At 39.3% G+C, this 27,459-nt stretch overlaps 3 protein-coding genes and 1 long non-coding RNA gene across 14 annotated transcripts in view; 2 read left to right on the plus strand and 2 right to left on the minus strand.

The window, feature by feature from the left end:
* LOC309701482 (uncharacterized protein) overlaps nucleotides 1-27,459 on the plus strand; it is a 2,150,955-nt gene that overhangs the window by 1,550,991 nt on the left and 572,505 nt on the right. The window lies entirely within an intron of this gene.
* Nucleotides 9,900-16,322, minus strand: LOC309701516 (uncharacterized protein). 9 transcript variants are annotated; one of them, XR_014275019.1, is made up of 9 exons: nucleotides 16,171-16,322; nucleotides 15,792-15,957; nucleotides 15,624-15,706; nucleotides 15,278-15,457; nucleotides 12,817-13,423; nucleotides 12,644-12,724; nucleotides 12,019-12,113; nucleotides 10,479-10,596; nucleotides 9,900-10,034 (listed from the first exon to the last, which is right to left on the minus strand). XR_014275019.1 is itself a non-coding variant. In XM_082525770.1 (5 exons), exons 1-5 carry the CDS (start codon nucleotides 16,318-16,320, stop codon nucleotides 13,283-13,285), a joined length of 720 nt encoding a protein of 239 aa, XP_082381896.1. In that variant the 5' UTR covers nucleotides 16,321-16,322; the 3' UTR covers nucleotides 12,384-13,282. The 9 variants fall into 9 exon arrangements, 1 of the variants encoding a protein (XP_082381896.1); XR_014275022.1 differs by adding an exon at nucleotides 11,536-11,662 and having other exon boundaries at nucleotides 12,019-12,063; nucleotides 12,644-13,423; XR_014275025.1 differs by adding an exon at nucleotides 11,536-11,662 and having other exon boundaries at nucleotides 12,644-13,423.
* On the minus strand, nucleotides 16,333-20,656 carry LOC309701502 (uncharacterized protein). 3 transcript variants are annotated; one of them, XM_082525744.1, is made up of 8 exons: nucleotides 20,395-20,656; nucleotides 18,794-18,818; nucleotides 18,531-18,713; nucleotides 18,378-18,434; nucleotides 18,178-18,252; nucleotides 18,013-18,093; nucleotides 16,539-17,685; nucleotides 16,333-16,399 (listed from the first exon to the last, which is right to left on the minus strand). In XM_082525744.1, exons 1-7 carry the CDS (start codon nucleotides 20,412-20,414, stop codon nucleotides 16,654-16,656), a joined length of 1,473 nt encoding a protein of 490 aa, XP_082381870.1. In that variant the 5' UTR covers nucleotides 20,415-20,656; the 3' UTR covers nucleotides 16,333-16,399; nucleotides 16,539-16,653. The 3 variants fall into 3 exon arrangements, with proteins under 3 accessions (XP_082381870.1, XP_082381871.1, XP_082381872.1); XM_082525745.1 differs by having other exon boundaries at nucleotides 19,742-20,653; XM_082525746.1 differs by lacking the exons at nucleotides 18,378-18,434; nucleotides 18,531-18,713; nucleotides 18,794-18,818 and having other exon boundaries at nucleotides 19,742-20,654.
* Nucleotides 24,291-25,850, plus strand: LOC309701601. Its single transcript, XR_014275160.1, has 3 exons — nucleotides 24,291-24,354; nucleotides 24,781-24,838; nucleotides 25,379-25,850. It is a non-coding gene; the product is annotated as an uncharacterized lncRNA (long non-coding RNA).

Consider the following 27,459-nt stretch of genomic DNA (forward strand, 5'->3'; position numbering starts at 1 on the left):
CAGTGAGAGTATTTAAACTGCTGTAAGTGAAAATAAGAAGAAAAGAAATGAACAAATTACAAGAATAAAAAACACATAAGCAGGTCAATACAATGCTGACACAGTGCTGAATAACTGTGTCAGATAAAGAAACCAAAATGCATTTACCTTCCACAGTGACACTGATATGGACAATATATGTCCCTCCAGTGTTTGTACACTCACAGGTGAAGTTCCCACTATCAGCTGGTGTTAAACTGGTCAGCTCCAGAAAGGCAGTCTGATTTTCTTTTGTTATTGAGAACCTGGGGTCACATTCCTGAGTAACGTTCTCTCCGTGTCGATACAGCAGATGACACTCTCCTCCTGTGTCCCTCTGTCTTTTGATCTTACAGATAATCAAAACAATAGTAGTCTGACTTTCCTTGTTGCAAATCCGAGTGACATCGTGTTCTCTCCTGACTGTCTTCACAACAGTCTCTGTAAACAGGGACAGCAAAATACGGTAAATACAAGATTCAGCCTGTGTCAGAGAGGACTTTAGTTTCTATATTTTGTGAATGTTAAACCATCTTTTTAATCCCATAATAATGTGTTTAGTTTAAACTAAAAGCAAGGAGGTTATAAATTTAAAAATATTAATAATGCATAATGAAAATAGTTTCCTTGTATTACCTTCAGCATCATGGGACACAGCTAGTGGTAACAGCAAAATCAAGCAAAGTTTTGATACGTCCATGCTTGTTAACATGTCTATGAGCCACCGACAGTGAAGAGGAAGATGTGCGGAAAGAAACAAGCTGAAGCTTTCCTGGCTAAGCAGACGTCAGACTGTTGCCCTTCACGGGGCAAGTGTGAAATGATGTAAAAAGGAAGTGTACTGACAGGACTTTCATATTAAAAGGCTGTAAAGTTGAAACACTGTGCGAGCTCCCACACAAAAAGAAAACAAGCTAATTTTTCTTTATCACAGAGGAATTATTACACTGCTAACTGTCATGTTCGCTGAAACTGAAGGATGGATAATATTGTAAAAGTAACAACAAAACTACCATTTATCATAACATTATAAGTATTTTAAACTAAAACAGCGTGTTACGTCATCAAACCGCTTCATCCAATCACTCAGATACTTACAAAGTTTTGACTGCATTACCTTTAAAATTTGTACGAAGATGAGCATAAAATGAATAAAACTGACATGCTTGCATTTGTTGTGTAGTGCAACAGGTGTATGTGGCTGAGGGATTCCCATGATGCAATGCGTATTTCTTCTTCAGTCACCTTTCCTACTCACTGTGTGTTAATGCAGCTCTCTGCATTGAATCATACCTGTTATTAACCTCTGTCTCTCTTCCATAGCGTGTCTTTATCCTGTCTTCCTTCTCTCATCCCAACCAGTCGCAGCAGATGGCCCCGCCCCTCCCTGAGCCTGGTTCTGCTGGAGGTTTCTTCCTGTTAAAAGGGAGTTTTTCCTTCCCACTGTCTCCAGACTGCTCACTCATAGGGAGTCATATGATTGTTGGGCTTTTTCTCTGTATGTATTATTGTAGGGTCTGCCTTACAATATAAAGCGCCTTGAGGCGACTTTATATTGTTGTGATTTGTTGCTGTGCAAATAAAATTGAATTGAAAATTGAATTGTGAAGGCCACACCAGAAGCCACACAATTGGGAAGTCAGTAACGTCAGACACCAGCATCTTTATTTTAATTTTAATGCACATTTCCACAAACATAAATAACGACACATGTCCCATAAACTATTTCTGGTTAATGTTTTACTGGTGCTGGAGGTCTGTTGGACTGCTGAGGGTAACTGGAGAGAAAATGATGTGTTGTTTTCACTGGACGTTAAGGCGTCTGGGAAGGGATCTCAGACCATTTACATCCTGGGCCATCGGACCTCAGGAAATCACATGATAAGGTGGGGCCAGGTTTCACAATGAGCTCACCCGAAACCCTGGCTGATTAGGACCCACACCCGCTTTCACACCTTGGCTCATGTGATTAGGTAGAGGATCATCAGGGGGTCCTTTGTCCCTCTTTGGGGGGAAACTCCCACTGGTTTTAAGTCTGGGACTCCCCACCATTGACCCTTAGAACTGAAGAAGCTTCTCGGATGAGAGGTGAAACGTCTTCAAGCAACTCAAGAAGTCCAGACGCTTTTCTTTCCAAGCTCCTTAGACTACAATGACCTGGATGACTGAGAACCTTCACAGACTTAAGTATTAAATTAATAGTTGGTTTTCATTCTTTGTTTTTAGATATTTTTTTTTCTATTCGTATCCCCTCGTGTATTTAACTGGCCAGTTCAGTCCAATTTACTTTGGGAAATATTTAATCTGAGGTAGGGATGCACCGATACTGGTATCTGGTATCGGCCTCGATACCACATTTTCTAAAGTACTCGTTAAAAGTTCCCCGATATCGAGGACCGATACCACGGTCTGAGACCTGTCTATGTTTGAGCGGCATGTAAGGGGTTAATCACAGGCGCTGAGTGCCCGCCCCCAGGCCCCGGCTGCGTCTCAGAGCGGGGAGAAGGCGAGGCGAGTTATGTATTTGTAAGTAGCCATTATGACTTGACTAGTGGTGTTTATCTCTTTTAAGGGTCTAGTATCACCAGTTAATTAGTTTTTACACTTTGCAGGCACTTTGCTGTAAATACAACAACACTGCTGAAAACTCTAATTTAAATAATTACTACTGATGCACCTATCAAATAAACTAACATTTGCATAAGTGTTGAAATGCTGGACTCTTCCTCTCCTAAATCTGTGGCAGAGAAAAAATGCTGCAGGAGTGTTTTTTTTACATGATATGTAAGAAAAATAAGAAAAAGAAAGAAACCCTGTGATTTTAATGTGAATGCATTACTGACATCTTATCCAAACACACATTGTGCACACTACTTTATCCCCTATTACAACTGCAGCTTTTATTAGTGCATGTTCACGGGACTTCTGATTCTATAGGGTCTTGACAAAAGTCTCTGCAATCAATTGATTACAATCAAGTGATTCAATTGAAACATGGAAATCAGCATTTCACCATTTTATACTATACATACATGTTTTGCTTTCAAGACTGGACAGGAGTGGCATGTGGGCGGCATTGTAGAGTGTGTTGACAGGAGGAAAACTTACACGCTCAGTAAATCACCCCCGTCACTACCTAAACCTCAAAGTCTCTAAACAGGAAGTGCATCTGCATGAAAGCTTCTGTTTTATATGCAGACAGATGACCTTTTGATGTAAAACCTTTCTCTGTATCTAGAGAAACACTTTAACTATATATTCAACTATATAGTTTAACATTTGGTCCGTAACTATCATTTAAAAACAATAAAAAGGTTTAAAAGAATATACATAGGCGGCTATAAAGACTGCAGGTCAAACATCGTGCAGATACAGAAGGACCTCCTGGGGTCCAAAATGTCGCACTATTACAGAGCAATGCTTACAATAGTCTTGCATGGTTAGCCAGTTAGACAGATGCAAATGTTAAAGTGCTAAAACAGACATGTAAATAAAATACAACATCATGTTAGCAGCTTTTTGGTATTAATGTCTCTTAAAGCTCTCCATGACCTAGCTGCATCTTAACTCTCTGAGCTGCCACAGTCTTATAAACCCACCCGCTGTCTCAGGTCAGCTGATCAGCTGTTCCTGAATGTTCCCAGGACTGAGCGTAAACTTAGAGGACATCGTGCTTTTGCTGCAGCATCTCTGAAACTGTGACACGATCTGCCTTTAGAGATTAGACAGGCTTCTTCTCTGCCTGTTCTTAAATCACTCCTGAAAACTCATCTCTTCACCCTGACCTTTGACACCTTGTAAGATGTTGGTTTTTAGTTTGAGTTTTTTAGTTTATTTTTGCTGTTTTATCTTGTTTTGAAATATAGGGCTGTTTACATTTTTTATGTATTATGTGTTTTATTTTTTTACTGTTATGTTTTATTCTATTGTTCTTAACTCATTTACTGTACAGCACTTTGGTTTTGTCCTGGGTTTTTTAAAGTGCTTTCTCAATAAAGATGGATTGGATTGGACTGGAAGATAAACACTTTAGTTTGCAGTACTGTGGTGAGTTCACAGTAAAGCACTGTGTTGGACTGGCGCACAGTGATTGTGGCGTTCATGGTCAGTGTTAGGTTACCTCAAGTACAGTGGATTCATTTGCATTTAAGCTGATGATGCTTCGATTAAGTCATCAAATTTCACCTTTATATCAGCTCTATAAGCCAATTCTCAGGATACTGTTAGTGTAGGAAATGGAAAGACAACCAAGATATCTGTGAAACGTCTGCTTACATCTTGAATTCAGCTCCGGCGTATGTGGTAAGTTGTTAATGAGTGACTTTAATTTATTATTTGTTCACATGTGGCTATACACTCTACTGAGAATAAGCATACTGTCATGATATGAGTGGATCTTCAAAATAGACATCGAAATAGGTCATGGAGAAAATAAGTATAAAAAGTAAAGATCTTATTAGGAATAATACTGTTTGGATAATTATAACCATCATAATCAACCAAATCATCTCAACATGTATTTGCTCAAAAATGTATTTATTACCACAAACATGTATTTAATTATCAACAAAAGGAAAATCAACAGTTTCTAGAACTCCAACAGGGGCAGGACTTGGAGGTACTGGGATTTCAGGAGGCAGCAGAATGGTACACTGGTCAGTGTCATTATTATTGACCTGTGATGGTGGATGGCCTTGGAGGGAGCTGAGAGGTAACTCAGACCTCTTGTCTTCAGGACACATAAAGCAAACATACTCCTTCTCAGCAGCTGGAGACTTAGAGACATCCCAACTCATCAGCCTCATGCGTTTGGGCATCAAATGTTCCTCTTCATCATTAACAGAAAAAGCAGTAGAATATCTGCGCTTTCTGCAGAGACCTACCTCTGCAGTGGGTGGAGGTCTCGGAGGCAGAGGAACATCAGTAGGACACATGAAAAACGTCACGTCATCATCCAGGGATGAACCATCGTTTTTCAAATCTGGATGCATGATCTTGTCTGTGTCCTTCGACTGAAAGCTGGCATCAGCAGGTGGTGGACTTAGGAGCTCACATGCAGGTGCGCTGATAGGTCTGAACATGAAAGCGGGAACTTCATTGTCCAGAGCACAACGGTCTGCACTGGATGAGCGTGGGAGCTTCTCCTTTGCCTGTGGAGGAGGCAGACTTTGACTTTGTGTTGCAGAGGAACATTTAAGTCATCTGACGTTTTGCTCTGTTACATATTATTATTGTTGTTGTTGGATTTTTCTTTAAAAATTCACACGATTTAATGTTTAGAAACAGACACAGTGAAGGGTAACTTACCACAGCTCGAGCCATTTTAGGCGTCTGTCAAGGCAAAGATGCAGGATTTGGTTTCTCTGTGTAAGATTACAGGACAGTTGTCAGTTTCATTTTCAAGTCAGTTGGATAAATTCATATCAAACTTCTCAAACTGTATCATTAAAGCATTGTTTAGGTGGACAAATATGAAAGATATGAAGATAAAAACAGTAACAGCTGGCAATCAAGGGAAAACAACCTTACGAAAAAGGTCTTAATCATTATTGTTTTAAAGTAAATCTTTCAGTCCTTACTTCAGTGATTGTTTGAAGTCTCTGTGCTTGTTGTCAGTCGCAGATTTGTGTAAAATATTTGCAGTTTGTGAATAAAGTTTGCAGGAGCTCCAAAGTTTGTCTGTTCAATACCAAAGTAATGAGGAGACTGAGTGCAGGTTTGGAATCCTCAGTGACAGAAGAATGCAGCAATGTTTGAATTTGAATTTGTTATTGTTTTATTAACAACAACTACCAGGATCATACCATAGCAACACAGTGATGCCCAATCAAATGTCAGGTACAAGGGATAGCCCACATACACATCCAACAGCACAGTAAAGCAATGGGCACCAATGCCACCAGTCAGGCCTTAAAAATACCTGAGTTATATAACAGCACACTGACAGTGTCTCATCCAAAAATATAAAATGTATAAATACAGTTAATATCATTTTCATTTAAATTTTATTTAATTCTCTTCATATAGTGCCAAACAGATGTCTCAAGTCGTCACTGTTACAACATAGATAAACATGAACATGAAATCCATTATTTAATTCTCTTCCATTCACTCCAGTTCAATTCAATAGCTATATAGATGGATAGACAGATACTGTATTATATACTATATTGATTCCAAATGGAGAATTAATGTGTTATATCACCAGGATAATGAATTCAAGTAGTACAATCTCCAATAAACAGACAACACAGTTCAAGTTCAAAGTGCAATATGTGCAGGATCCAGGCTTTATATTGTAAGATGCAAAATGTTTATATATACATAATATTGTTGAAAAAATAAAGAAAGTTAAAAATCAAAATAAGTTTATTGTCACTGTGGCTGATGTGATTGCAATATGAACCCAAAAGCAGACAAGGGAGAGATGGAACTGAATCTTAACAAAAAAACAAACCATTTATTAGGTTGAAAAACACGAACACAAAACAAGGCCCAGCAAACAGGGGCGGAAACTAAAACTAAAACCTATCCTGGGAATAACTCGGTATGACTATGACAACTATGACAAGAAAAACATGAACATGAATCCGAGGAGGTGCATGCGAGAAACTCTGATGAAAAAACATGAACATGAACATGGACCTAAACAGAATCAGGAGATAACCTGAAACCCGGAATAACGTGAACGGAGGAAAACGCACCAACACTGCCCAGAGGAAGACAGCGGACTTAAATACACAGAAGAGAAAGGAGGGAAGTGGAAACACAGCTGACACAAATGAACCTGACACCACAGGGGAAGCAAAATGAAACACACTGAACATGGAAACACAACCCTTTCATAATAAAAGACGAAACAAGGAGAGACGTGGACGTGTGATGGGCTGAGTAGCCAAATGGCTGGTAGGCTTTTAGCTAGGCTTTAGCTTCAGCCAAGTGGAAGCTAAATTGGCTAGTCATTCATATGTAAATTAGGTTGTTACCTGAGAATTCTGGAGGGGAGTGGGGGTGTGTGAATGATTGCTGATTTCTAACTGCCAACTGCCTCTTTGTTTGCCTGGGGGGGAGCTGCTAAAAGCTGTGAACTTCCTTTTGTGTTCGTCTTGATGCATTCTCAATCATCCAGGAAAATAAATCTCCAAAAGTCACCAACTTGGAGTGGTTAGTTTCCTGAGCCACAAGGAAACTTGTGTTTCAGTTTGCCATCTTAGGGAGAAATCAACACACATGGGTGTATGTCCTTTGTTGCTGAGATTTATTGATAAAAACAGTACAAAAAACCAACCATTTGTACACATATTTACAAATAATAATAAAAAGTGAGTGAGTACATTTCAACATTTTCAGCAATCACTCACAATCCTGGCACTGCCATGGTATCTGTAGTCTGCATTTACCACATGTGTATCTGTAGCAGTGAACACATCGCACAGTGGCATGATTGTTCTTGCATTTGTGTTTGACCTGACACGTGGCTCTTTTTCCAGGGCTCGGTGTGGAGGGTTGTGTCCGAAGCAACTGTTCTTTTCTTGCCTTCTTCCCAGCTACATGAGAGTGAGCCAGCTCTCTTGCAAGCTCCACCAGGAAGTCCACCCGTCTTTCCTTCGTCCCGGTGCATGCTTGATACAGCACATCCTGCGGAGCTCCATAGGATAATTCTAAAAAATGCTTTAGTTCCTCACATTTTAATGCAACCCACTGAATTAAAGCTGAAACTACATCTGAGTTGTATCATTTCAAATTCATTGTTGTAATTTACAGAACAAAAGTTAGAGAAAGTTGTTTCTGTCCAAAGTCTTATAGACATAACTGTATGATTTTCAATGATTTCAAGGACAGCTGAAGATAAAAAGTATTCAACAAGGAGAGACCAGGAATTAGTGACGTGCAGAGTTTGAATAAGAAGCTGTAATTAGACTGAATGCAAGACGAGAGCAAAGCCATGGCAACAGCAGGAAGTGGAGCAGGACCTGCGTGTGTCCATGAAGCTCGATGTTTTTGTGCACAGATCACATGCAGTCTGAAATGTTGTGCAGTCCAGACTGTATATTTTGCTGAGTGAAATACAAAAGCTTCCTTCATGGATGGAAAAGAAACTGTTTCAGTGACAAATGAAACACTTTCTGTTTTTTTCAACTCCCAGAACTGAGTTCAGCTGAGCTCCACGGTGCAACAATTAGACTCCACTATGTTTCCTCTGTTTTGTAACAGCAACAGGCTGTTTAGGGCAAGATTTGCTAAAAGGCTCAAAACAGCGCTTACAGACATGGTTCGTTTTTTGGGCCAATTACAAAAGTTCTGCTGTTTTCTAAACACAGGAGATGTGAGTTCAAATCTATAAAACACAAAAATAAGACATGCTTATTTGTATTAAATATCTGGATAATGATCTGTAGATGTTAAAAACATTAATAACACAGTTTGAATGTCCAGAATTGGGTCTTCATCAGGGTCACAAAAATCTTTGAGATTCTGTCTCTGACACACAATCCTGTCGCTGCGCTCGATTTGTAAACACTAACAGCTCTTTGACTCCAGAACCCAGTTTGTGTTGGTGCGAGGCATTAGTGGATCTCTCTCTTAGAGTAGAGTTAGAGTTACTACAGTTTCTTAGGAAACTGAAGAAGGCCCGTCTCCCTCCTCCAGATTCCCGTGCAAATGTCAGACAATTCAAAATCCTGTTTGACTTTATAAAGGAGACACAAATGTGCAACAATCTTGACAGAGTGCCACAGTGTCACAGACAGTTGCACTGCCTTTGATGAGAAACACTGAATGATAGTAAAACTAAACAATCACTGCAACACACTGATACAGGAGAAGTTGTGATTGTTCTTTTCATTTGTCCTGTTGTGTAGTTTGGCTGTAGTGTGCCCCCCACCCACCCCCCTTTCAAGAAGCCAGCTGTATGATCGCCCACATTAAGAGAAGGAGTTAAAAGTGGGAGTCAAAACCTCCAACTTAAAGTGGAACATTAATGTCACACAAATGCAGACACAGACTCAGTGCCATTTTTATATTGTTAGATTCAGAGATTTTATTGAAGTTCTCAGTTATATTAGGGACATACAGAATGAGAGAGTGAAGCAACTGTGCCACCCTAAGGACCATGGAGTGGGATTAATGATGAGTTGTGCTCATTTGATACCAACTAATGTGTGTTGGGTGCATTGTGAGCGCCGTCCCGGAGCGAACCAAACCCCAAGACTGGCAATTGGGACATTGAATGTCACCTCTCTGGTGGGGAAGGAGCCTGAGTTAGTGCGTGAGGTTGAGAGGAACCGGTTAGATATAGTCAGGCTCACCTCAACACACGGCTTGGGCTCTGGAACCAGCCTCCTGGAGAGGGGCTGGACTCTGTCTCAGTCTGGAGTTGCCCCTGGTGAGAGGCCTGGGGTGGGTATCCTGGTGTCCCTTCAGCTTGCTGCCTGTATGTTGGGGTTCCTCCCAGTGGATGAGAGGGTTTGTTATCTGTGCCTCCGGGTTGGGGTTCAGAGTACCCAGCCTTCTTGGAGTCCCTGGGTGGGACACTGGAGGGTCCTACTGGGAGACTTAAATGCTCATGTGGGCAACAACAGTGAAACCTGGAGGGGCGTGATTGGGAGGAATGGACCCCAGGACCTGAACCCGAGTGGTGTTTTGTTATTGAACTTCTGTGCAAACCACAGCTTGGCCATAACGAACACCATGTTCGAACATAAGAGTGTCCATAAGTGCACGTGGCACCAGGACACTCTAGGCCACAGGTTGGTGATTTGTTGAGTCTTCTCAGTTTGTGCTAAATCATTGAGTTGATTCTCAGTATTGTTCATTACAGTTCCTGACCTGTTCTTTCCTGTACCTAGATTTCCTGTACGCGTCCCTGACCCTGTGTGGATTGCCTGTTGCTGGATTGGCATGAGAGTGTAACGGTGTGAGGGTGAGTGGCTGAAGAGACACAGACGATGCGACGAGGAGCACAGGCAGACAGGAGGGGACACAGCTGGAACTAATGGGCATAACGAGACACAAACCTACAAAGTAAAACAGGAAACTCACAGGCTGTTTCACAATACCAACTTGGGGACACGAACAGAACAGAAAGACACAGGTAGGGACAATAGAAACACTAAACACACAACTCAAACCCTAAGAACAAATACAAAACAGCAGAAACTGGAAAATAATATGGTATAATAATAATATGGTACATGGCACAGTTGCTGTTAGTGTCAAAAACTAAAATACAGGATCAAAACACATTAGATAGACATTTTTAATTGAAGGCCAATTCATGCATATGTTAAACTGTGTACTTAAAAATTTCTATCGATTAGACCACAGCATAAAGTGCCATTGTGCACTATAATAATACTACTAACAGAATAATACATTTCAATCTACACACACGCACACATATACATTCAAATACATATACACACACACACATTTTCTCTCTTATTCACCCCCAAACCAACCTGATGCTTGTAGTATCTCCACAGCCATCAATTTTCTTTACTCTGCCATTTTCTCTTTTGATGTTTTTAATTTCATGACGGGAAAATCTGGAAATACTTTCATCACTGCCCGTGACATCTACCGAGAAATACTCAAAATTTTAATTGTGAAAAAAAAACAACAATTCTGCTCAATATAAAATTTCTGATGTTTATAATCTTGCATAAACAGTATGAAAAACAAAGAGCAATAAATAGATTTAAGTCTTTATGAACACCAGGTAACTTCTAACACTCAGTTGTTGAAATGGACATCGTGGATGAATAACTATGTGATATACCTTGTAAACATAGAGAACAAAATGGACAGGGTTAAAAATAACACTCCACTCTACAGTAAGGGCCAGAGCCATGTATATTCTTTTAAGCTGATGAATAACTGAAATAGGGAACATCTCTAGTTACTAGTTATTAGATATAGTCTGCTTCCAATGTGTGGGCAGCTGACTTCTTTTAACATCTGTTGGGCAATACTCAGTACATTCTATAAAAATGTTGTGGAGAGTCGCAACCTGTGTTATGCTAGTGCCACAGAGACTCAATAAAGTGAGTCCACAGGGTGGCCCTACAGTCTCGTAAGGTGCTGTCAGAGATGTGGATGTTTTCCAAGTTAACCACAATGCTGGACAATACATGCCACCTGCATCATGATGTGCTAGCCATTCACCAGAGCGTGCTCAGTGAGAGAATGAGATTACTGATAATGCACCATTATGACACAGGAAATAATTCCCTACGGTGACTTGCTCTCTTTAAAGTATAAGTACTATCTGCAATCGCTGTGCAGCCTTAATATTTGCAAATCCTAAAAAGAGTATGTCACAAAATCTGCATGACTTAGGGCACCAAAGTATTAACCATATACTTAATTTGTGCAGTATACTGTGAAATTTAGAATTAAGATGTATTCATATCTATTACAGCTACTGTTATGGATGTGGATATTCTTCTGACCATGGCATGATGGCATGGCAAACAAGTAAGAAATTATATACAAATGTATATTATCATCACTTACCATCACCACTAATACTCCACAGCTGAAGCCATCCTTCTGCACTGGATGGGTCAAGACACCTCCCTTCCATTTAATGTCGACCCATTCTGTTTTTGCGTGGCGGGTTCTCCCCATTTTTAAGTAATCACTGCACATTATTACAAAGCAGAATACAATTTGGTATATGTCATATTTCCTAATTTAAAAAAAAAGATATTTTACAGAATTAAAGAGAATTTTATTTATTTTTTATTTATTTATTTTTTGGCCTGTCTCGTTTGGCTCTTTTGCCATCAGAATTATTGTCTTAATAATTTGTTCACCTGATAATTTTTATAATAACCGTACTGATTTATTTTGCAAATGAGACCTGGCCAAGAGGATGCCAACAGAGAAACACGCATTGTGGGGCCAGGTACAAAAAGCTTCTACAAAAATGCAGTTGTAGTAAACTAACTTGTAAAGCCTATTTGCATATAACAAAATGTGTTGAAGCCTAAGTACCTGAATTTACGTGCAGCGAGTTTAGAGTCTTCCTCCTCTGATGAACTTGGGGCAGGATCAAGGAGATAAACAGTGTGATTCACTGCATTGATGAACTGTAGCAAAGATAAATCATTAAAACAATATTAATATATCGTCATTAAAAAAATACACAGGCTTTAAAGTTATAATCTTGTTGCTTACCAGAAACTTCCAGTGTACATTTTTAATGTTAACAAACGTGACAATGGCCTGCTACTGATCGAAGTTTACCTGTCAGAAAACATTTATGTATTTCTTACAGTTTGTGGAATTCTATTAGCATTCAATCCCATTCCCATTCAGTTTCTACTGAGGAAAAAATATTTATTTATTTAGTTATTCTCAAAATTTACCATGTAATCACTGCATTCATTTTGAATTTTGGTGCCTCCCACTTAAGTTAAGGTTACAACTAGTCAACCAAAATCCTGGATATTCACATCGAATGAGTTGGACATGAATATCAACATGTAAATAAATAAGATTTGCCCTTCATACACGTGTCCATGACTGATTACTGTGTCATGGAAAGGATCTTCTATGGAAAAAGAAGGCATTACTATTACTTTGATGAATCCTTTATGTTAGCAGTTGTCAATCCTACCTGGAATTCTGGAGTTTCCAAGGTAACATCCTCAACTCTACCAGTCTGCACAGGGGAACTCGGGGCCATAGAGGAAGCAACCTATATAAATATTGTGTACAAGAAATACAAAAAATGTTATGCAAAATATTGGTCTTTATATATGAACGATAAATTTGCGCAACATTTTATACCGTCTTTGAAGATCTCCTGAAAGGAAATGGCTTGCGGAGTACTGTGTCACGGTCCTGAGTCTGTGGGCTCTGTGTTTTTCTGTTTGTATTAGTTATCTTTGTTTTCATGATGTGTTTTGATTCTCTTGGGTTTGATTTCTGTCACTGTATCCCCTAGTTTAGTCCACGTCTGTTCAGTTTCCTGTTTTACTTTGAAAGTCTGTGTACTATGTCAATGTGTTGAGTTTTGCCGCCCCTTGTCTTGTCATGTCTGATGAGTCCCAGCTGTGCTCTCCTCCTGTTTCACATTCCCTAATCACCTCAGTATGTATTTAAGCCCTGTGTTTTTCCCTGCCAGTTGTTGCGTCCTCCACGTTTGTTGTGTGTGTATCCATGGTCGTCTACCTTCAGCATTTCCTGTCTAGTTAGTTTAAGTTGTTGTTTATGTATCGTCCAAAGGTGACTCTCCAGCAAATAAAGCCGTCGTTTAAGTTAATGTTTTGTCTCCGAGTCCTGCACGTGGGTCCAGCCACTGACAGCCACACAACTCATCGTGACATACTGTTACATATCTCCTCTTCTTTTTTTGGCGACGTTCCTTCCATTTTTCTTCGTCCACTCTAAATTTCTGAACCAAAAATATGAGTCATTGAACATTGTTTAGGAATTACAAGTGAAAGGCTGTGACAACATTTTCCTTAATTTACAATAAACCAAAACACACAAAAATGTCCAGTAAGACACACAGGTGCAACCAAGCTACAGTGGGGCAAAAAAGTATTTAGTCAGCCACCGATTGTGCAAGTTCCCCCACCTAAAATGATGACAGAGGTCAGTAATTTGCACCAGAGGTACACTTCAACTGTGAGAGACAGAATGTGAAAAAAAAATCCATGAATCCACATGGTAGGATTTGTAAAGAATTTATTCGTAAATTAGGGTGGAAAATAAGTATTTGGTCAATAACAAAAATACAACTCAATACTGTGTAACATAACCTTTGTTGGCAATAACAGAGGTCAAACGTTTACTATAGGTCTTTACCAGGTTTGCACACACAGTAGCTGGTATTTTGACCCATTCCTCCATGCAGATCTTCTCGAGAGCAGTGATGTTTTGGGGCTGTCGCCGAGCAACACGGACTTTCAACTCCCGCCACAGATTTTCTATGGGGTTGAGGTCTGGAGACTGGCTAGGCCACTCCAGGACTTTCAAATGCTTCTTACGGAGCCACTCCTTTGTTGCCCGGGCGGTGTGTTTTGGATCATTGTCATGTTGGAAGACCCAGCCTCATTTCATCTTCAAAGTTCTCACTGATGGAAGGAGGTTTTGGCTCAAAATCTCACGATACATGGCCCCATTCATTCTGTCCTTAACACGGATCAGTCGTCCTGTCCCCTTGGCAGAAAAACAGCCCCATAGCATGATGTTTCCACCCCCATGCTTCACAGTAGGTATGGTGTTCTTGGGATGCAACTCAGTATTCTTCTTCCTCCAAACACGACGAGTTGAGTTTATACCAAAAAGTTCTACTTTGGTTTCATCTGACCACATGACATTCTCCCAATCCTCTGCTGTATCATCCATGTGCTCTCTGGCAAACTTCAGACGGGCCTGGACATGCACTGGCTTCAGCAGCGGAACACGTCTGGCACTGCGGGATTTGATTCCCTGCCGTTGTAGTGTGTTACTGATGGTGACCTTTGTTACTTTGGTCCCAGCTTTCTGCAGGTCATTCACCAGGTCCCCCCGTGTGGTTCTGGGATCTTTGCTCACCGTTCTCATGATCATTTTGACCCCACGGGATGAGATCTTGCGTGGAGCCCCAGATCGAGGGAGATTATCAGTGGTCTTGTATGTCTTCCATTTTCTGATGATTGCTCCCACAGTTGATTTTTTCACACCAAGCTGCTTGCCTATTGTAGATTCACTCTTCCCAGTCTGGTGCAGGTCTACAATACTTTTCCTGGTGTCCTTCGAAAGCTCTTTGGTCTTGGCCATGGCGGAGTTTGGAGTCTGACTGTTTGAGGCTGTGGACAGGTGTCTTTTATACAGATGATGAGTTCAAACAGGTGCCATTCATACAGGTAACGAGTGGGGGACAGAAAAGCTTCTTACAGAAGACGTTACAGGTCTGTGAGAGCCAGAGATTGTCCTTGTTTGAGGTGACCAAATACTTATTTTCCACCCTAATTTACGAATAAATTCTTTACAAATCCTACCATGTGGATTCATGGATTTTTTTTTCACATTCTGTCTCTCACAGTTGAAGTGTACCTCTGGTGCAAATTACTGACCTCTGTCATCATTTTAAGTGGGGGAACTTGCACAATCGGTGGCTGACTAAATACTTTTTTGCCCCACTGTATAACATCACAATGTGGGGCACCTCAATATCCCACCACATCAAGAAGACTTTTTTTTAATGTTCCATTTTGAAACGGCAAAGCATTGATGGACATCAGCCAGTCATTTTGCAAACCTTTCTTTGAAGCATTCTTTTTGAGTCTTCGTACTCCTTCAGCAGCGCTGTGTGACTGATTTGATACTGGACAACAAAGTCATCCAGCCTGGTGAGCCTTCCCGAATGTAGACGGATATGTTTCAGATCCCACTGGCTCTTCTCCATTATCCCCTGCGTTTTATTATTCTCAGTAATATTCTGAAAAATCAAATTAAGAAATCATTAAATGTGATTTTTTTTAAACATACACATTGTTGTTGTGTGCAATGTTGTATGATCTGCAATACAGATGACTCCTCTGGACCCGCCGTTTCTCAATCACACCACACAAATATGTATATATACTAAAAATCATGTGTCTTACTTGTCTCTTGATCTTTCTTAAGGCATTGTATTTGTTGTGGTACTGCTCATACATTTTCCCAGTGCCATGTCTTCCAAGGTCACCTTTGGATTTTGAAGATTAGAATAATATTGATGTGTGTAATTTCATTTTATAAACTAATTACTTGTCTACTTTAAAATGGCTTACCTAACATTATTGCAGACCATAATCCAGAAAAAGGAAGAAGATATTTGCTGATGTGCTCCATGAGCCCCTTGCTGTAGTAAGGGTTTGCCTCACCATCCATCTCCAATGATGTGTTGGAAATGAGCTTCTTAAAATGTCTCCCAAAGAGGTTGTTTCCCTTGACTCCCTAGCCAACAGACAAAACAGAATAATTATGTGATTTGAACATTGTGTGCACTCATCTTTCATATCTATAATCTAAAAACCCAACATTATGTTGTATAAAACATTTAAAATTACTTGTGACTTGTGATTATTATGCTATTCCAAAGTATTTAAAAAGATATATAAGAGGCAAAAGTTTAGCCTTTAGTTTTAATAAAAATTGACTTCAGTTTACCTTCAGGTCCTCATCAGCTTTTGAGTTTCTGTCATTGCCATCAACATCAACATTGGCTTTCTGCATCAACAACTGAAGGTTGTGAAAATGTTTTTCGACATTCTCACCACTACACGGACTCCCAAAAACAACTGCAGCACTTTGAACCATGTCAGTGAGGTTTTTTAAGGAAGTTGCAGTAGTGAAGACTCCAAAAGTGTGCATTGCAAGATGGTAGTTCTTTGGTGCACTGCAGTTAAAGAAAAAATTGTCTTTAAGTGTTTCCAAAACAGTAATAATGTTTTCCCAAATTGAAAAATGAAATGCCATGTCACATGTCACAATAAAAAACAAACAAGTGAATACCGTATTAAAAGGACTACACTTACTACTTTTTACAGATCTCCTTGGCATTCTTCATAACATGACTAAGGCATCTGTGAAGAATTGGAACCTCGAAGTCTTCCTTGTTTCCTTTCCCCGAAGCGATGTTATAATAATGATTTATTGTGTCAGAGAGATTTTTTTTGCAAAAGCTAAACAGATAGCTTGCATTAGGACCATAGATCCATCACACATAAGCATTAAAGGTGAACGCATGGCTTTGCGCCCAAAGGCCCTTGCAACATCAGTCAGAAATGCTTCCAAAAAACATGTAACTGAGGCAGTGGTATGGTCACATGTTAAATATGTAGCCACTGGTAGGGGAGAGGATGTTTTCCGTGGATTTCTTACTACAAGTTCGTAAACATAGAAAGGAGGCGAACCCTTTCTTTTTTTCATGATACTTCCTGTAGCATCCAAATAAAGTATGTCCTCCCGACAGCGGCTCTGGAAAATCTCAATGCTCCTGGAAGACCATAAAAAAACACCTTTTGGATGTAACATCACTTTCTGCAATACATCCTCTGGGTTGTTCTTCTTGTTTGCCACCATTAACTGGAGACTCATAATCTCATTATGATGAAGACGACTTTTCTTTCGGATTTCCAAGGCTATGTTTCTCAACACTTGAGGAGTTGGAACTTCATCTCTACAGCCCGATTGCACAACATCATCATCCATTTTGCTCATTGTTTCCAGATACATGGCTCTAGGTAATTGCTTTTCCAATTCATGGCCAATTTTATCTCTCTTATGAGCTCTTACAGGTCTTCTTCTTAGTTCATAGTGGTTGTGCACACACTCGAGACCTTGAAAATTGACTTTTGCCTTTAGATCGTCTTCATTATCTACAGTGACAGTGACAGTGACTGGACAATCCTCAAAACTGCAGTAACCCAGACACCAGAAGAAAGGGCCCTTTCTTACTGAGTCCAAAGCCTTGACTCTGTGCCTTTTGAAGGCAAAGGAACAATATGGAAACACTGTCCGTATTCCGTCTGAAATCAGATTTGTCCACTGTAGTCCCTTGTATCCTCTTTGGGATCTCTTATTTTTTATATTAGTCCATTCTTTCCTTTTCAGGAAAAAAAAATTTGTTGCAAGTGGGACCCTGATTCTTATGAATCCATCATCAGATGAGTTGCTGTTAGGCTAAAAAAGAGGAAAAATTTATTTTGTGAGAAAACATTTTGTCCATGTTACATAACTGCCGTAATATCAGTAAATATACCTGAAATACTTGTGTATTTTAAGTATATTAACAACCAGTGTTTCTAATGTCAGAATATATAGCAAAAATTCATGTTGAGAAGTGTCATGAAATATAAATTTCATTCTATGTTACAACATTTGATAAAATTCTTTATTTAATTGTATATTGTGTTTTTAAAAATATTTTTTATGTAATATAAAGCGGTCATTTAAACAATGATCCTAGCGCCAATCATAACTTATGTGAAAGCATTTTTAATGACTGACCTGCTCAGGAGACAGCTGTCCATCCTCCTGCAAGGAGATGTCCGGTGACAGAGAAGCGGCAGCTGATAGTTCTTCTGGTTGCTATTACATGAGTTGAGAGGTGTAACTTTAGTGTAATTACATGGAAGTGTTAAGGAGAAATTATGATAGTACAGACAGACTGACCTGCGCAGGAGACAGCTGTCCATCTTCCTGCGAGGAGATGTCCGGTGACAGAGAAGCGGCAGCTGATAGTTCTTCCTGTTGAAAATGACATTACCCGTAACAATATTAATTTTAGGGATAATTTCAACAGTAACACATTGACTAAAATTTGGTATACCAACATATTTGATATCAAACACATAGAATTTTATTTATGGAACCTGCTCTGGTGGCTTTTGTCCATTATCTGAATCCCCTTTGACTGGTATAGACAAGTTCTGTAGAGAACAGGCATACATTTTTAATAAATTTGATTTTAACTAAATAATTTAATACAATATATATATTTTTTAAAATAAGTGAAAAGAACTAACCTGACGAAATGCATCACAAATTCTGTAGCGGTTATTTTGATTATTCTGAATACCAAGTGTCAGGCAAACTTGACCCCAGGGGCCTTCTTTATGAAGTGCATGGTCCTCCAGTTGGATGCCATGTTTTTTCAGCTGTTCCACAGTTTCAATAATTTCATTGATTGTAATCGTTTTATTTTTGTTCTAAAACAGAAGATATAGCATTTTCAGTTTTATTTTTCGTGGAAAATGTATATGAAAGAAAAGAAGAAAAAAATACATACCCCAAATAAGCAGAAGCGGTAGACTCTAAGTGTAAAAAAGAAATCATTACATTGTCATTTATATCATTGAAATCATAACATTTTATAAAGAATATGTATAATATTCTCAATCAATTGAGAACAATTTTAAATCGGTGCCACTAATTACAAAATTATCAACTTTGTTTCTATTCAAGTACTATTTGAACATGTTTTTGTGAAATGCAATGCCCCTGAAGAAAATGTGCAGCACTTGATGTTAAAAAGCCATTGCCTGTTAGCAACAGATGTGCCTGTTATAGAACACGTGTTAATTAATTTCTGCCGTATGCTACAACTTTGCCTGAGTCCTGTGCGCAAATCTTTTTTTGTTTTTGCTCATAGCGAAGCCTGTTATCGAAAAAATATGGTGAAATAAATGTAATTTTAAGTGTTACACATAAGAAAAAAGACATTTTTACAATCAGAAATAAACTAGCTAATATCTTAGGCTAGGCTACAAGTAGGGATGGGTATCGTTTAGGTTTTATCCGATACCGGTGCCAAATCGGTACTTTTGAAACGGTGCCGGTGCTCAAACGGTGCTCAAACCGGTGCTTAAAGAATGGAGAACATAAAATTGGTCCAAAAACCACTCATGTTCAGCTGGTTTTTTGTAAAAAGATAACAATGTTAGCCTTTTCTACAGCTATGGGGCATATATGGTATCACTCTTGGCTGGAAGCAGTGCTTAAACAATGGAAAAAACACAAACTTTGTCCAAAAACCTCTCATGTTTAGCTGTTTTCCACTTTTTCTTTGGTCATTTTAGCCTTTTTGGCCAGGGTGAAGGGAGTATCTGCCATCAAACAAGAAGACAGCCGCATGTAGCTATGATGATGTTTGCTAGTTCACCTTACGTGCATTAATGTAATAACGTGGTTAGCCTACTCAAAGTAAATTACACACGAACAACATTAAGCTACTCACGCAGAGAAGAACGGCTGCTGCTGCATCATCATCCTCATCATTTCTGCTACACTGGCAGGGCTAGGGGCCAGGACTCTACTCTTCGGGTTTTTGGGGATGTTGCTAAATCCGGGTCCGATAACAGGCACCACACCCGCAGTAGATGCGCTCGGTGTGAGGTCTCGCAGCAAGCTATCAAATACGGCGCATTTCTCGGCTTTTAAAAAAAACGCTATGCGTCGCCAGGTGTTTCATCAGATTCGAGGTGTTACCTCCTTTGACAGTATCACAGTATCAACTTAAAGCACTTGTTGCAGGCTGCTGAGTTTGCATATTTTGCTGTGAAGTACAGCCAGACTTTTGACCGCTTCGTCTTGGGCATTTTTAATCTGTAGCTCTGCTCTAAAAGAACGTACGTACCTGGACCCGCCTACTATCCTCAGAAACATAAAATGATTGGCTAGAAGTGTATCACAGCTCAGGAAAAAAAAGCACCGAAATAAAGCACTGAAATGTGCGCTGCTTTTCGGTCTGGTTACTACCGTTTATGACACCGGTACCCATCCCTAGCTACAAGACTTGATTACTCAATTACATGTAATTGGAGATGAACTACTTTGTTAGCAAATTTTAAAAGTTAATATTTAAAGTTTATACTTAAAAAACGAACTCACCCCTTCTCCTTCTTCGGCATTTTTTCTGCACAAGACTTTTATGTTCAAAATGACATGTTTTCACCTCTAGTTTTTGGAATGTCGACAGAGTCAGACACTCAAAGCTCGCATGTCCAGTAGTGGGCGGTATAGGCTCTCCAACAGATTTTGTTTTTTTCAAGTGGACCATTATGGCTTTGCAATATTGCTCCACTTGATTAAAATTTTAAAATATCTCTATTTATTCAATCATTTTATTGTAAAATTTAAATTTGCAGTTATTATCAAAGGAATACACATAAGTGGTTGATAGGAAATATTAAGACTTAGACAAGAGACGTTCAAAAGATGGGGAAAAACAGAGGGGATGTGGGACGGTGACACAAGACAGTAAATTCCATTGGATTACCTACTGGAAGAAAAAAACAGAAAAGAAAACAAGCAAAAATATAACACAATACACAACAGCAAGTATCACATCCACAACCTAGATAAGTATAAGTAACAGTAGAGAATAAATATTGGTGTCAGCACGGCCCCTGCCAAGAAACATTACCATCTACATGTATTTAAAATTGAGACGTGGGCACCGGCAACTTAGGAGAGGTTGAATACACAGACCATCCCTTGGACGCCATTCAGCATGCCCAGCACAAGTGATGTTGATGTATAGATTGTGGAATAAAATTGAGGTACAGGTGGTCGGAAGGGGACACAGCAGAAATGTCTCACACCCACCTCAGTGAAACAACTGTACGCCAAAGCCCTGCATGTGTGGCGGTGTGATGGAGTGGGGATGAGGAGGGGAGGGAAGTGAAGGCAAAGTACTCTCTCGTGGGGCCAGGTCCCCCGCTGACCCAAGTAGGCACCCCTGGAAGCCACAAAGGCCCATCCGGACGGGGGCCTACATTAGCACCACCACCAAGCCCCACGGAGCCTTGGGTGGTGGGCGCACATCGTAACCCACCACAGAGGAAAATACATCCACCCAAACATTCAATAATCTCTCTGACTGCATAAGACGAAAGACACCACAGCTGAGTTTATTTTCCACCTCTGTACTAATTTTAAAGTTAACTATTGTCTTTTTTTTGTGGGTTTTAAATGTGGTGAATACTTGACAAACAAATTAAAAAGAAAAAACCAAAAAGACAATTATAAATTAAAGGGCCTTGGAGATGTCATTCAAACTAACACCATTGCACATCAAAACATAAATGTGAGTAACAGAAAGAATAAAAAAACATTTCAGAATAATTCTAAGGTGGAATTACCCTGTGGAAACAGGAACTTTCCATTTTAGAGCATTTTGAAATCACTGAAAGTTAGGTCAATTATGGACAATTTGAAAGGGCTTTTATTTTTGAAAGCAAAATCAGAATTACTTGATATTGATATGGTATCACTGTGGGGTTGTATACTGTTGATCTAAAGTGGAATTACCCTGTGGAAACAAGAATTTTTCATTTTAGAGCATTTTGAATCGTTAGAAGATTAAGTCAAATATCGGCAATTTCAAAGGGCCATTACTATGAAAAGCAAAATCAGACTGACTTGATATTGATATGGTATCACTGTGAAAAAGACTGCGGTTGGAAAGTGTTGATACAAAGTTCAAATAGTATTTGGAAATACGACTTTTGCTTTTCAGAGCATTATGAAGTCATTGAAAGAGTAGTTCAAAAATGAAGATTCACAGGGCTTTTACTTTGAAATCCAAACTAAGATTGCCTTGATAGTGACAGGGCACAATTAGGGTACAAGGCTGTGTCATATAGATCGTTCATTAGAGTTTGTAAAATAAAAATAAAAAGCCTAAATTATATGTTATTATGTTCTTAACATATCTGTTAATTGTTAATTAGATGCATTTTTTTTCTTTTTCTGCCCATTCTGTTGGTTTTTGTTTTTTTGCCCTTCTCCCCCGTCCCTCTTCTCAGCTGTTTCTCTTTCCCTCTTTCTTTCTCCCCTTCTTTCCCCCAGTCAAGTCTGTCCCGTATTCAGCAAGTGAAAATAAAATAAACAATAAAAGGTGAATCAAATGGACCATTACGGCAAGGCTGGGATGGTCAATTTGGTAAAGTAAATCCGTTGGGCATCTTTCTTTGCCTTTAGACAATAATTCTGATGGCAAAAGAGCCAAACGGGACAGGCAAAAAAGAAAAAAAAAAAAAGTCCAGTCACACCTCTAACACTTAACACCCACAACTACTACTTGGCTCTATATTAGGAGCCACTGACTCACCTGCCAAACACCACCTTTTACAGCACCTACTGTTTATAATGCTGCTCTGTCCTTTCCACAACACCTACCTTCATGGTTTTGCTGAGAATACCAAGCCACAAGGTGACATTCACATGATTTAATTAGGAAAGAAACTAGCATACATTCAAGCGGATCCCAAGAGTGAGTTACTTAAAAGACAGTAAATGCACAACTTCCTCAAAGCACTTCAAATATGTGTGAAATTGAAGCCAAAAAATTCCCAGCTAACTTTCCAGGAAGTCCTCCATGCCCGTGCTTTGAATTGGTTTCTTTTTAGATAGATTGCAAACAGTTTGACATGTTGACGTATGTAAAGTGCAGTAAAAATAGAAAGAAAATGCACATGCACTCATGTATATATCTTTCTACGTAGCACTCTTAATTCTTACTCTCATGTATATATCTCATGTATATCTCATGCACATATCTTTCCACGTAGCACTTTTAATTCTTATCCCTACTTTTATTTTTTCCATGTCTATTTAAGTGTTATTTATGACACCATGTTTGCACTGAAGCACCGCAGCAATTTCCTAATGTTGTAAACCTGCTCAACATTTGGCAATAAACCCCATTCTGATTCTGATTCTGAAAAGAAAGTAGAAAAGAGAAAAAAAACAAAAAAAACCATATCTGTTAATTCACTCGAAGTTGGCTTTTATTTTGAAATCCGGTTTCCACATCCATTCCCGTAATACTTTGAATACACAAAGAACGTAAAACAAACTGGAGGCTGGCTTGACTGCAAGTCTCGAATTGGAGGCTGGCTTGACACCAGTGCTGCACTGACTGTGGGACTTTAATGTGTTAAAAGCAGGTTGAAACGGCTCAGAAACATTTGAAGATTAAAATTTAGCATTATGGCTGCTGGTGGTTTGTAAAGCCTCTACTCAGCTGTATTTTTGTTACTAATTTATGTTTGTTGTTGTTTAACACAGATTTCAGAAGAGCAAATATGCTTAATAGTTTAACTAGATTTCATTTGTCAGTGTGGGACTGCTGAGTCACCTGAAGAACTCATTTCATTCATTCTCCACATGATGTTCATATACAGAAATGTTTCACAGGAACTGATTTCTCCCAAAGGGTGAACTAGTGTGTTTCCATAGATTACCTCTGTATGAATGTACTTCTTAAATGAAGGCAAGTGTTTGTCCTTTTCTGTTCCTCAGGTACAGTACGTGATATCAAGGGCAGGCGGTCAACACTGGGGGAAGACAAGAAGCAGACGTACTTCCAAGAAGGAGCTGCAGTGAGGTCAGAGGTCAGAATTTAACAGCTCAGGTTTATATTTTAGAGGTTATAAAAAATCAAAATGTATTTATAAAGAAACCTTTAAATAATAGTCATAATTATGCTTATTATAAGAAATATCAAACATTTAAGTGGATTTTCTGTTACACATATCGTGTTAGCCCTGCAATAAACTGGCAGCCTGTCTTTGTCCTGTATCAGCTGGGATAGGCTTCATCCTCCCGCAACCCTGAATTGGATACATTGTATTCCAATTATGTAATCTGATCATTTACAAACTGAAGGTATCTAATCAAAATGTAAGTAATAATTATAAAATGGGAAAGCAGAAATAAGTGTGACATAAATGTAAATGTGTGAGCTGACAGAGAGGACAGCTACATGTGGTCTGAAAAACCTCCTGTTAAAGGAGGAACCAGTTAGAAGCTGTTTTCAAAGTAGCTGAGCAGATTTCATCTCAAGTAAGCGATTAACTGTTTGTTCGTTTGTTCTGCCACTTAAAGAGCATTTAAGGACGTCTTTTGAGTGTCCAGTTGAATTAATTCTACTGGCTCTCATGGTCATTTGTTATTATAGACATATTTTTCATGTTCATCCAGCTATTTAGTAAATTCTATCTATTTAGTAATATCCATCAGCTATAAAATGTAATATAAATATAAAAATATCTAAATATCTCCTGTCCTTTATGTTTTAATGATGTAAGTCTGTTATCGTGTTACATTAGCATTCCTCACATATCAATGAGATGCTGTACAGTACAATCCTACTGACACAGCAGAGGGATAACGACGGCTATTCAACATCGTTACACGACACATTCGAGCTGCATGACACAGACAAAGTGACTAAATCATCTTTTTTGTGGTTTATTGTCTTCAAACCAGCAGACAAAGCTGATGGCAGAAGATGTCAGAGAAGAACTTCAGGCCGTGGACTGAAAAGGTATTTTTTTCTTGTTATCAAAAGACATTTGGAGTGGCAGCTTCTACAACTGGTTGTGCTGAAGTAAAGCTTACAGTCTAAGAAATCTCAGTGTTGATATTCAGCACAAAGAGAAAAGAGCCACCAAAAAGCTGTCAGCCACAGATGTGCTATAAGAGTTAGAAACTCTACTTATGGAGAAACTTTCTAAGTCTAACAGGGGACAGGTACTCCTGCCCAAATAACATGATATAACCCCACATACAGCCCAGCCATAAAGTGAACCAAGTCATTTAGTTAAAGACAGCATGGGACCAAATGTAACCAGCCTGCACCAACCTGACATTTCTTCCTCCTGAATTAAATGAATGAATGGATGAAAGTTAAATGACTACAAACCTAAAGCCACTAGTTCCCACACTGGAGCTCCCTGACACTGTGTGTTAACCGTATTTAGCTTGAATCAACAGTTGTAACAGGCTAAGATACGTGAGACACTGCATTGAATGATTGTTCCTGTCTTAATGGTTTCAGCTCAGATGTTCTGCTTTTTCCTTTCAGTAGATCAAAGCAGCTCGTGCTCCTTCTGCTTCCAATTTAGAAGAAGAAGAAGAAGGCGAAGGCTTCAGCGAAGTGGCGTTCATGGTCTCAGTGAACAGTCACGGTCACACACTGCATGTGGTTTTAAAAGCAACATGTCTGTTCACCACAACGATGGAGATGTGTAATATTAGTGCAGCTACGGTTTGTTCTTGAACATCAGTTCTGTTTTCTACTTTGATCACTTAGACCAAAAAAGTGTTGTTTTCAGATTCTTTCTTTTACATCTATAAACCACCTGCTCATTTTTTATTACAATTAGTTTCACATGAATGTTAGTGTTTCCTTTATGATCTTTTAATGCTTACACTACACTGTACACGTCTACATTAGAGACATTTCTGTTTCCTGTTTCTGTTGACTCAGAGTTGTGAAATGTTCTTTTATTTGATGCACAATATGAAGTTCATAATTTTCTTACAAATAAAACTCTAATGACAAACATGAACAGCTGTGCTTATTTCTGAGACATGAGTTTTTGAATGTGTTCATATTTAGACAGTGTGCATCTGTATGCTGAAACTGTGATGGTGAACCTGAGGTGATGGTCAACAGAAGGCAAATATACATCAATATAAAACAATATTGAAGTAATGTCTTTACCCTCTGCAGCGTGTGGACGCTGTGCACGCAATCACCTTATTCACTGTAGTAAACATGCACCGCTAGCTCACGTGACTGACTGTCTCCATGGTTACATCGTATATTATTAGCTATGTAAACAGCTTCCAAAGATGCCGCCATAGCTCTCTGCAGCTGTAACACTTTCACACTTTGCAAATCATTTCATGTTTTTGATAGTTATGAAGACAGAATATGTTTTTAGGTCATGCTAGGCGGTTGCTATGGTGGTTGCTGTGGACTTGGGTGGACCGCGTCCGATTCCTGTTATTAGCTGTCCGCCACAGGAAGGCTGCGTTCCATTTACAAGTAGTGACAGTCTGCCGCAACTCGAACTCAAACCCCACTTTGTTCTTTAATTATAGGCCTTTTATAGCCGTTCATGACACGCACACACACACATAAAGCACTTTGCCTCACCATGAGAATGCAACTTTACCTAACCTAACCTTAAAGTATCTGATATAGGATAGAAAAATGAAGCAACCAGAGATTTAATGATGACGACTCTGGGTTCTGTAGTTCACGTTTTACAGTCCTGAATGACTCTTTGCATATGATTTATTGAAGAGGAGATTAGAATGCACTTTACATTTAGACTGTTGCTGTTTCATTTTTTACATTGTTGCCGTGTTATGTCATGAATAAGGTTCACCTGCTGGGGGTTTGATGGATCAGCTGGACAATACAGTCAAAGACAGACTTCATTCATCATATGCAAGAATCCTAGTTGGATTTTTGTTGTCACTCATGTTTTTGAACCAAATATTGAAAACAATTCTGACAGACTGGATACCTGGTCAGGTGTACATTACCTTGTACTCAAGCATCCCAGGACAGAGCCCTGCCCCACCATGAGCCTGGGTGGATACGTGGTTATTAATATAAAAGGACCAATACTGAATATGAATATTTCATGAAAATTGAATTATAATACAAATTAGTAATAAGGGTTTCTCTGCGCCCTTATCTACCCCATACTCAAAGAGCTGCGGGCAGAGAGGGTGACAGGAGAGGATGGCACTGAAGAGAAGATGCTCGGTTTCTGGAGTCTCCTGGTCCTGTCAGTAGGATGCATCTGCTGTCTTCTCGTGGATGCTCACCTACCTTGACTCGTTCCAGCCTGGTATGGATTTCCCAACACTGCGGACAGTGGCCCACGTCAGAGACGTTTAATATTGATTACATATGTCTGAATTGCTAACCCTAACCCTAGCTCAACAGACCACAATGCCCTGGACTGTCAGTATTATTACATGCTGTGAACATAAGTACCTTTGATCACAGTTTATGTTGTAAAAGAGAAGGAATATTGGAAAGAAAGATCAACATTGTGATATTATTTCTTCCAAACTGACCAGAAACATGCTTGTCAGACTCTCACAGCAAAGGATCAGACTCACTGTGCATGACAGCTCAGG

Source organism: Aulonocara stuartgranti, assembly GCF_965226115.1.
Source record: "Aulonocara stuartgranti genome assembly, chromosome: 23".
Classification (NCBI taxonomy): domain Eukaryota; kingdom Metazoa; phylum Chordata; class Actinopteri; order Cichliformes; family Cichlidae; genus Aulonocara; species Aulonocara stuartgranti.